The 10,241-nt window shown below is 46.4% G+C and overlaps 1 protein-coding gene across 2 annotated transcripts in view; it reads left to right on the top strand.

Moving 5' to 3' along the window:
• ppp4r4 (protein phosphatase 4, regulatory subunit 4) overlaps positions 1 to 10,241 on the top strand; it is a 16,998-nt gene continuing 6,757 nt past the window's right edge. For both annotated transcript variants that reach the window (XM_029426315.1, XM_029426314.1), the window contains exons 1-13: positions 1 to 739; positions 861 to 1,064; positions 4,815 to 4,888; positions 5,707 to 5,809; positions 5,947 to 6,094; positions 6,246 to 6,319; positions 6,556 to 6,662; positions 7,058 to 7,165; positions 7,468 to 7,589; positions 7,707 to 7,829; positions 8,820 to 8,959; positions 9,043 to 9,162; positions 9,745 to 9,822. In XM_029426315.1, the coding sequence (XP_029282175.1) occupies positions 954 to 1,064; positions 4,815 to 4,888; positions 5,707 to 5,809; positions 5,947 to 6,094; positions 6,246 to 6,319; positions 6,556 to 6,662; positions 7,058 to 7,165; positions 7,468 to 7,589; positions 7,707 to 7,829; positions 8,820 to 8,959; positions 9,043 to 9,162; positions 9,745 to 9,822 (1,308 nt within the window). In that variant the 5' untranslated portion in view covers positions 1 to 739; positions 861 to 953. The remainder of the gene's footprint in view (positions 740 to 860; positions 1,065 to 4,814; positions 4,889 to 5,706; positions 5,810 to 5,946; positions 6,095 to 6,245; positions 6,320 to 6,555; positions 6,663 to 7,057; positions 7,166 to 7,467; positions 7,590 to 7,706; positions 7,830 to 8,819; positions 8,960 to 9,042; positions 9,163 to 9,744; positions 9,823 to 10,241) is intronic.

Here is a 10,241-nt window from a genome sequence, read left to right as displayed (position 1 = left end):
TGGTCGTCTCGGTTTCTAAAATATAAATTGTTTTTTAAAGGTTTTATGCAGGGCAAGGTTTAGAACTGAGCACAGACGCACCATAGCGTTGAAATGTTAACGCAGTCCGGCGTGACGTGCCTGCCGTAGAGGACAGAGCAGTTGAAACGGGTGTAGTAGGTCGGGATTTTATTTAAATGAGTGTTTATTTGTGTGCTTTGTGTACGCCGAAATAAAGAAGAGATCGTGTAGATTTGTTAAATGTCTGATATTTGAGGATTTCTAGATTCTTACTCTTATTAAATAGTAAATACATTTTGTAATGCGAGTTTTGAACCGAATCTGGCTGGACGGTATCTCCGCACAGGACACAGGAGAAGCGAGGGTAAAAGATATGGATCTTTTTATTTTTATTATGAGCTGTCAGGTGTAGGCCTACTGAAGATCCGCCGAAATGAAAATCGATCCTTTTTATGTGTTTTATGTGTCTTCTTGTGTTTTAAGCTTCACCATATCACTAGGTTAATTAGTGAGGAAATAAGCGTTAAAATGTTATTTTATTAAACAGAGTCTGGTTCAAGGTAGTTTCGGCGTAGGAGAGAGCGGATTTGTCTTGGAAAGGATTCAGCTGATGGTCACTTACAGCGGCTGCGGGGTCTGTTAGCAGTTCTCACAGTGACGAGCCGGGGGGTCTATTGAGCAGGTGTCCCTCAGAAAAGTGGAGATTTTACTGGAATAATCGCAGCTTGGAAGACTCAATGTGAGCGAAATAAAATAATGGACGGTTTTGATTGGTTAAGTATTCACTTTGAATATCTGACACATTGCTACATTTTCAGATAAGCCAAGTTTTTTTTATATCATTAACATTGTGAACTGAGTCCGGAGATATCCTTGGAAACGCTCAGTTCCAGTCCTCCTCCCGTCAGGGATGCTCGGCACTGAGCTCTCCCACTAACACCAGTGAGATACAGATGTTCTCCAGCAGCAGGATGACGGGCAGCCAGTCCAGCCTGCTGTACGGACCGCTGGAAGAGCTGCAGGAGCTGGCCTTCATCGAGAGGCCGATCCGCAGGAGCCTCAAGGTAAATATAAAACATGTGAAGTCAGGATGACGATGTGTGAGTCAGTGGGAGGAAGATCAGCAGCCTCCATGAAGGAAGCTGGGGGGAGACCCGCTATGTGCGCAGCATGACGCAGTTTCTGTCTGTCTGCCTGTCTCACTGCAGACAAACAGACAGACACTTTGTAGAGGGCCTGCAGCAGCTGAGGATCGCCTCTTCTTCTGACCATCACTATATCACTTTCCAATAATAAGTACATTTACTGCTGTACTTAGGTACTATTTAAAAGTACTAGTACTTTATTTACTTCAACTGCACTACATCCACCTGACAGCTTGAGTTACTTTAGATTTTAGATTTTTTTACACAGAAAACATATAACAGTTTGACTATAGGAGAAACTTTTTATGAATCATCAATAATCTTTAAAGTAATTTTACATGTAAAAATATTTGTACTGTAATGATATTTCAGTAATTGTATAATGTTAATGTATTATTAATAATGTAATAATGTTAATGTATTATTCATAATGTTATAATGTTAATATATTATTTATAATGTTAATGTATTATTCATAATGTAATAATATTAATGTGTCCGTAATAATGTAATAATGTTAATTGTCAGTAATAATGTTAATGTATTATTAATAATGTAATAATGTTAATATATTATTAATAATGTAATAATGTGTCGGTAATAATGTTAATGTATTATTAATAATGTTACAATGTTAATATATTATTAATAATGTTAATGTGTCAGTAATAATGTCCATCCATCCATCGTCTACCTGCTTATCCGGGATCGGACCGCAGGGGCAGCAGCTCCAGTAAGGAACCCCAATCTTCCCTTCTCCGGGCCATATCCTCAAGCTCCGACTGGGGGATCTTGAGGCGTTCCCAGTGAGGAGATATAATCTCTCCACCGAGTCCTGGGTCTTCCCCGGGGTCTCCTCCCAGCTGGACGTGCCTGGAACACCTCCCTAGGGAGGCGCCCAGGTGGCATCCGTACTAGATGCCCGAACCACCTCAACTGGCTCCTTTCAACACAAAGGTCCGGTCAATCTCTCGCTCCATCGTCCCCTCACTCACGATCAAGACCCCGAGGTACTTGAACTCCTTCACTTGAGGTAAAGGCTCATTCCCTACCCAGAGTAGGCAATCCACCGGTTTCCTGCTGAGAGCCATGGCCTCAGAGTTTGAGGTGCTGATCCTCATCCCAACCGCTTCACACTCGGCTGTGAACCGATCCAGTGACTGTTGAAAGTCACAGACCGATGATGCCATAAGGACCACATCATCTGCAAAGAGCAGCGATGAGATCCTCAGGTCACCGAACTGCAACCCCTCTCCCCCACGCCTCGATATCCTATCCATGAAAATCACGAACAGGATTGGTGATAAAGAGCAGCCCTGGCGGAGGCCAACATTCACTGGAAACGAGTCCAACTTACTGCCGAGTATCCGGACACAACTCTCGCTTTGGGCGTACAGGGATTGGATGGCCCTCAGAAGTGAACCCCTCACCCCATACTCCCGCAGCACCTCCCACAGTATCACCCGGGGGACCCGGTCATACGCCTTCTCCAGATCCACAAAACACATGTAGACCAGATGGGCGTACTCCCAGGATCCTTGCGAGAGTGAAGAGTTGGTCCGTTGTTCCACGACCAGGACAGAATCCGCATTGTTCCTCTTCAATCAGAGGTTCGACTACCGGCCGAACCCTCTTTTCCAGTACCTTGGAGTAGACTTTACCAGGGAGGCTAAGAAGTGTGATACCCCTGTAGTTGGCACACACTCTCTGGTCCCCCTTTTTAAATAGGGAAACCATCACCCCAGTCTGCCAACCCCTAGGCACTGTCCCAGACTTCCATGCAATGTTGACGAGGCGTGTCAACCAAGACAGCCCCTCAACACCCAAAGCCTTCAGCATTTCTGGACGGATCTCATCAACCCCTGCGGCTTTGCCACTGTGGAGTTGTTTGACTACCTCAGTGACTTCCATCAGGGAAATTGACGAACCTTCTCAGTCAAAGTCAGCAGGGTCCCACCCTTGCTGTACACAGCTTGGATGGTTCCTTGCTTCCCCCTCCTGAGGTGCCGGATGGTTTTCCAGAAGCACCTTGGTGCCGACCGAAAGTCCTTTTCCATAGCTTCTCCAAACTTCTTCCACACCCGCTGCTTTGCCTCTGACACGGCAGAGGCTGCCGCCCTTCTAGTCCTTTGAACATCGCCCACTCAGGTTCAATGCCCCCAACCTCCACAGGGATGTCTGAAAAGCTCCGCCGGAGGTGTGAGTTAAAGATCCCCAGGACAGGGGCTTCCTCCAGACGTTCCCAGTTCACCCGCACTACCCGTTTGGGTTTACCAGGTCTGTCCAGAGTCTTCCCCCACCCCTTGATCCAACTCACCACCAGATGGTGATCAGTCGACAGCTCCGCCCCTCTCTTCACCCGAGTGTCAAAAACATGCGGCCTCAGATCAGATGATACGATTACAAAATCGATCATTGACCTTTGGCCCAGGGTGCTCTGGTACCACATGCACTTATGAGCATCCTTATGTTCGAACATGGTGTTTGTTATGGCCATTCCATGACTAGCACAGAAGTCCAACAACAAACGACCGTTCGGGTTTAGATCAGGGAGGCCCTTCCTCCCAATCACGCCTCTCCAGGTGTCTCCATCGTTTCCCACGTGTGCGTTGAAGTCTCCCAGCAAGACTACGGAGTCCCCTACTGGAGCCCCCTGCAGGGCTCCATTCAGGGTCTCCAAGAAGGCCGAATATTCCGAACTGCGGTTTGGGGCATAGGCACAAACAACAGTCAGAGTTTTCCCCCCATAACCCGAAGGTGTAGGGAGGCGACCCTCTCGTCCACCGGGGTAAACTCCAACGTAGCGGCGCTCAGCCGGGGGCTAGTGAGTATCCCCACCCCGGCTCGACGCCTCACACCTTGGGCAACTCCGGAGAAGAATAGAGTCCAATCCCTATCCAGGAGTACGGTTCCAGAGCCAAGACTGTGCGTAGAGGTAAGCCCCACCAGATCCAACTGGTAGCGCTCCACCTCCCGCACTAGTTCCGGCTCCTTCCCCCACAGAGAGGTGACGTTCCACGTCCCTAGAGCCAGCCTCTGCCACCCGTGTGACAGCGCACCCGACCCCAGCGGTTTTTCCCATGAGTGGTGAGCCCACAGGATGGATGGATGGGAGGCACCACGTAGCTTCTTCGGGCTGTGCCTGACCGGGCTCCGTGGCAAACCCGACCACCAGGCGCTCGCTGTCGGGCCCTCCCTCTGGGCCTGGCTCCAGACGGGGGCCCCGGGCTTCCTCCAGGCAGGGTCTCTCGTTTCCTTTCCCTTTTTTTCATGAAGTCGTTTTTGAACCATTCTTTGTCTGGCCCCTCGTCTGAGACCAATTTGCCTTGGGAGACCCTACCAGGAGCACTAGGTTACAGACAACACAGCTCTCAGGTTCATAGGGACACACAAACCTCTCCACCACAATAAGGTGATGGTTCCCAGAGAGGCAGTAATAATGTAATAATGTTAATGTGTCAGTAATAATGTAATAATGTTATTATTATTAATAATGTTATAATGTTAATATATTATTAATAATGTTAATGTGTCAGTAATAATGTAATAATGTTAAATTATTATTAATAATGTAATAATGTTAATGTATAGTATTAATGTTACTAATGTTAAATTATTAATAAACTGAATAATGTTCAGTTTGATCTGTTTGCTTGTTATCTGTTTCAGACAGTGGAGGAGATCGATCAGCTGACTGTGGATGAAGACTTGAACGACATTGAGAGAGCCGTCTACCTGCTCAGGTAAGAGCCTTCTAACTGCTCAGGTAAGAGCTGGGTGCCGTTGTTTGTACAGCTGAGTTGAGTGTTTTGGTCTGTTTGTCCTCCAGTTTAACAACATGCTAACATGTAGCGTGATGTAGAAGTTTGTAGATAGATTTAAAACAGGAACAAAGCAAACTGCAGCAGATCACCTGTTGAGTTTAAAACATATGTGTGAAGAACTTACAATCTCTGTCACTTTTTTTGTGTTATTGTGGTTGTCTTTCTTTTAGTTTTCTGTTTGACGTCAGCCAGTATTTAAACTAGTTTCAGGATGTGTTTTCTGGTTGCTAAACAGTCGCTATCAAGTATAGAATTAATAAGAAGACAGGATAATCAGGAATGAATAAAGATTTCTGCTGGGCTCTCTCTGACCCAGTAAACTCTGAAGCTATTTAAACATTGAAGGTAATCATCCTGCAGTCTGATCCCAAAGGCTCTCAACTAATTCACTGAACTCGTCACTGAAACCTGCCAGAGAACCATGATTATTCTTCAGGACCAAGAAGTCCTGCACCGTAGAGATAGCTCAGGCTGTCACCTGAGGAAGCTGTACGAACTACTGGAGGTATCTCCACCGAGTGCAGACTGTTTGTGTCTCTGCAATTGCTTCAGTCCTGAAATCAGGTGCATTTATCTCCAGATGTCAGTTGTGGAGAATGGATTTGGCGTTTAATCCAACAGTGGGCAGCAACTATAAAGCTCCCGGTGAGCAGTGTGTGGGTCCTTGATTAAGGGCACCAGGAGGATTTTTTTATACTTGCTTGAAATACACATTTTTTTTGTATTTATTTTCTCAGTGTGGGTCAGGAGGTGCAGAGAGCGAGTGTTATCAGTAACCTGCCGAGCCTCGTCCGTCAGAATCCGGCTGAGACGTTTCGTCGGGTCGTACCAAAGGTCCGGGTATGTAAACAGGCACATCAGTCAGACTTTACGTCAAAGCTGTCAATACTACACTGTGTGGTCAGAGGAAGTTTGAAAGGACAGGTGTGTTGTACAGGTGTGTCACTTAGGTAAACGGTCCTGTCTGTCTGACTCAGGAGGTCCTGAACGGAGCAGGAGCAGAAATCCAGTTGGCAGCAGCATCGTCATTTTTAACCATCCTACAGGACGACATTATCCTGATCCACACCCACACCTTCTCCATCCTGAAGACCGTCCTGCTGCACCTGAACCACCGAGACACAGGTAATAGGTATAGTCTACAGGAGACACAGTTGATGATGTTGATGATGTTGATATTAATGTTGGCGATGATGATGTTGATGTTAATGATGACGTTGACGTTAACATTAATGTTGACAACCTTGATGTTGACGTTGGTGTGTTTGTTTGACAGTGGTGAGCACCGCGTGGTTGGAAACTCTGCTGTCGGCCATCAACGCTCTGCCTAAGGAGACCATCAAACAGGAGGTACATTGAGGGATCAGCTTTTTTCCACATCCTGAACCTTCCTCATTCTCTTCTTCTCTACCTGTCGGCCTCTCTCTATCTGTCTGTCTCTCTGTTTCTATACCTGTCCGTCTCTTTTTCTCTATACCTGCCTCTTTGTCTCTCTCTTCCTTGTCTGTCTCTCTGTTTCTATACCAGTCTGTCTCTCTCTCTTCTGGTCTATCTGTCTCATCCTCTGTACCTGTTTGTCTCTGCAGGTGCTGAACCCTCTCCTCTATCAGTCTCAGCTGTCTCACTCTCTTCAGGCTCGTCTGGCCAGCTGTCGCATTTTAGGGAAAGTCGCCGGCAAGTTTGACTCCCACATGTGAGCAGCAACGCAGTTTGTGTAGTGTGTGTAGTACAGTGTGTTTAGTTCATTGTGTGCAACGTGTGTAGTGTGTAGTACAGTCTGTGTAGTGTGTTTAAGGCAGTTCGTGCAGTGCAGTGTGTGTGTGTGTGTGTAGTATAGTGTCTATAATTCAGTGTGTGTAGTCCGGTGTGTGTAGTGCAGGATGTGTGTAGTGCAGGATGTGTAGTTCAGTGTGTGTCGTACAGTATGTGTAGTTCAGTGAGTTCAGTGTGTGCAATGTGTGTAGCGAGTGTAGTGTGTTTGTGTAGTGCAGTGTGTGTAGTTCAGTGTTTGTAGTGCAATGAGTGTAGTACACTGTGTTTATTGTGGTATTACAGGAATGCACTATCCTATAAATGTGTGTGTATTAGAGTAAAGATGGAGCTGCTGCCGTTGGCTCGTTCTTTCTGTCTGGACGTGGAGTTTGAGGTTCGAGCCTGTATGTGCCGTCAGCTGGAGAGCATCGCCAGAGCAAGCAGGTACACGTCACCTGCTGAAAGTAACACAAAGCAACACCCTGCAGTGGTTAGTCAGCAGGTAAATGTCACAAACACTGACGTAAACTACTACAAACCAATATCATGAAGTGGTTAGTCAGCAGATGACTAACACAAAGCAAAATCCTTTAATGGTTAGTTAGCAGGTGAATGTCACAAACACTGACTGGATTTAACACAAAGCAACATCCTGCAGTGGTTAGTGAGTAGATAAACGTCACCTGCTGAAACTAACACAGAATAACATCCTGCAGTGCTAAGTCAGTGTGTCTCCTGTCCTGCAGGGCAGACGACACCAGGACGGAGCTGCTTCCTGAGCTGGTGGAGCTCGCCGGAGACGAGGAGAGCAGCGTCCGCCTTGCCGCCTTCGACACCATCATCAACCTGATAGAGATCATCGACAGCGGTGAGTCAGAGCTGTGGTCATTAAAGTCAGCATCATGGACTGTGGTGTTAAATATGTATCACGGACATACAGCAGTCTCTCTGAACTCGACTTTTAAAGCCCCCCCTCCTCTCTCAGATGACAGACTCCATGTTGTGGTTCCCCTAGTGATGTCAGTATGCGAGGTTTCATCGCAGGCGGACAAAGCCGTTGTGGCGTCTTTGTCATTCCAGTTTGGGAGGCTCTGCAGCGGACTGGCAGGTGAGACTCAGCACTGATGTCAAATTCTACTGAAACTAAAGCAGAACAACTTCACATCAGAGCAGCATGGTGGTACAGTGGTGAGCCTCACAGCGAGAGGCCAACTTATTATTATTGTAACCTTTATTTAAACAGGGAAGGGCATTGAGAGCAAGCTCTGCAATGTACAAACCAATTACAGGATTTTTCATCAAAACCAATAGATTCTAGTTGATTCAAAATAATTTGAACATCATGGTCAGTTTGTTGCATCCCAAACTTTAACATATAACATTTTGGAAATAATAATATGCACATTAATATGAACAATTGGTGATGCTTTGGATGCAAGAAGCTTTTAATTTGAGTTAGGACCACATGAGCCGCAGGTGGCGCTATTGCTAATTCCTCTAAGTACTTCAGTGCTTTTAGAACCAGAGTGAGAACTGCATGAAGTCAAACATTGTGGTTGTTACATTACATTACATTTAATTTAGCTGACGCTTTTGTCCAAAGCGACTTACAATAAGTGCAAAAAATCATAAGGATACAACTCTGAACAACGGAAATCTTGCACGTACATTAGCTTCAAATAGGTACAATCCTAACCCTAAATGCAGAACACTAGCTTCAAATAAGCCAAACAACAGTGCAACATACAGAAACATTAGAATACGAATACAACCATTAGCTACAAATAAGCTAAACCAATATAAGTGCAACATACAAAGAACAGATTCTTTATAAATATTTTCATTGACCGAGGTGCATTCGAAACAGGTGAGTTTTCAGTAGGTTTTGTTTGAGGGCAATCTGGGTCCAGCGAGCGTGAGGGAGCAGCGAGCCGATTGGCCGATGCAGAGGGAAGTGAATGAGCTGGGGTGTCTGGTTTGATCATGGCCTGGATGTAGGAAGGGGCTGATCCATTCACTGCATGGTAGGCCAGCACCAGAGTCTTGAAGGAGATTCGGGCCGCCACTGGTAACCAGTGAAGGGCTTGTTGTGTTTCAGGCTCTCTGTCAGATGAGCAGACGGGCCGGTTGCTGCAGAGGTTTAAGGTGCTGTCTGTTGCCGGTCTGCAGACTGAAGGAAACCAGACCGAAGGCGATGAGTCGACGCTGATCCGCTGCAACTGCTGCTACAACCTTCCGGTACGATAGGCTTCAGAGGTCAGTTCAACCTCCAGTCCTCCACACGGTCGATGTCACTTCCTGCACTCTCTCTCTCTCTGCAGGCCATGGTGGTGTTTGCTAAGCCGGCTCACTTCCTGTCAGAGCTCTACCCCTCTTTCTCCAGTCTTTGCTGTGACCCAGAGGTCAGCGTTCGACGAAGTGCTGCAGCCAGTTTCCACCAGGTCAGAAGGCATCTTCTTGTTGGGGAAATAAAATGTAAAGATAGAAGTTAAATGCGGCCGAAATGGGTTTTCTCAGACGGGTGGCTGGCGTCTCCCTTAGAGATAGGGTGAGAAGCTCAGCCATCCGGGAGAGACTTGGAGTAGAGTCGCTGCTCCTTTACGTTGAAAGGAGCCAGTTGAGGTGGTTCGGTCATCTAGTAAGGATGCCACCTGGGCGCCTCCCTAGGGAGGTGTTCCAGGCACGTCCAGCTGGGAGGACACCCCGGGGAAGACCCAGGACTCGGTGGAGAGATTATATCTCCTCACTGGCCTGGGAATGCCTCGGGATCCCCCAGTCGGAGCTGGAGGATGTGGCCCTGGAGAAGGGAAGTTTGGAGTTCCTTACTGGAGCTGCTGCCCCCAAGACCCAACCCCGGATAAGCGGTAGACGATGCATGGATGGAAGATAAAATGCAAATAAGCAGGGAAGTTGTTTAATTGTAGAATTTAAAGTTATTTGATGGTAAACATGCAGACTTGCAGATTAAAACAACAGTAGTCTGTAGTTTGTTGAAACATGTTTGGCCTCCCCCTTCCTGTCAGGTGGTGATGCTGCTCGGCTCAAACGTGCAGCAGGTCCACAAAGAGCTCCTGGCTCTGCTGCAGGACCCCGCGTTGGAGGTGAGTGTGTAAGTGTGTGTGTGTGTGAGCACCCCCTATTTCTTTTTTAAATGTTGTGCTAATACTGTGCGTATTAGAGCTCCGTCATAAGTCATAGGCTAACCTCCGGGATGGATATTAATGAATACTATATTATTATATTAGACTGGCTTGATTCAAATTATACTTTATTGATCACATACTGATATTATCTTGCACACTGGATGAATACTCCGCCGAATCGGACGCAAAGATCAACACGATGTACCAAACACGATCAGAACATATAGCTTTTACATTTCAGATGTTAGTTTTACATACCAAAGCTTTTGTTGTTGTTGTTGATGTTGTTGATGAGGTGTTGTTGATTATCTTGTTGATGAGGTGTTGTTGATTAGTTGTTGTTGTTGTTGAGTTGTTTTTGTTGATGTGATGTTGTT

This window comes from Cottoperca gobio, unplaced genomic scaffold (assembly GCF_900634415.1).
Source record: "Cottoperca gobio unplaced genomic scaffold, fCotGob3.1 fCotGob3_155arrow_ctg1, whole genome shotgun sequence".
Lineage (NCBI taxonomy): Eukaryota > Metazoa > Chordata > Actinopteri > Perciformes > Bovichtidae > Cottoperca > Cottoperca gobio.
This window is presented reverse-complemented; position numbering and strand designations above follow the sequence as displayed.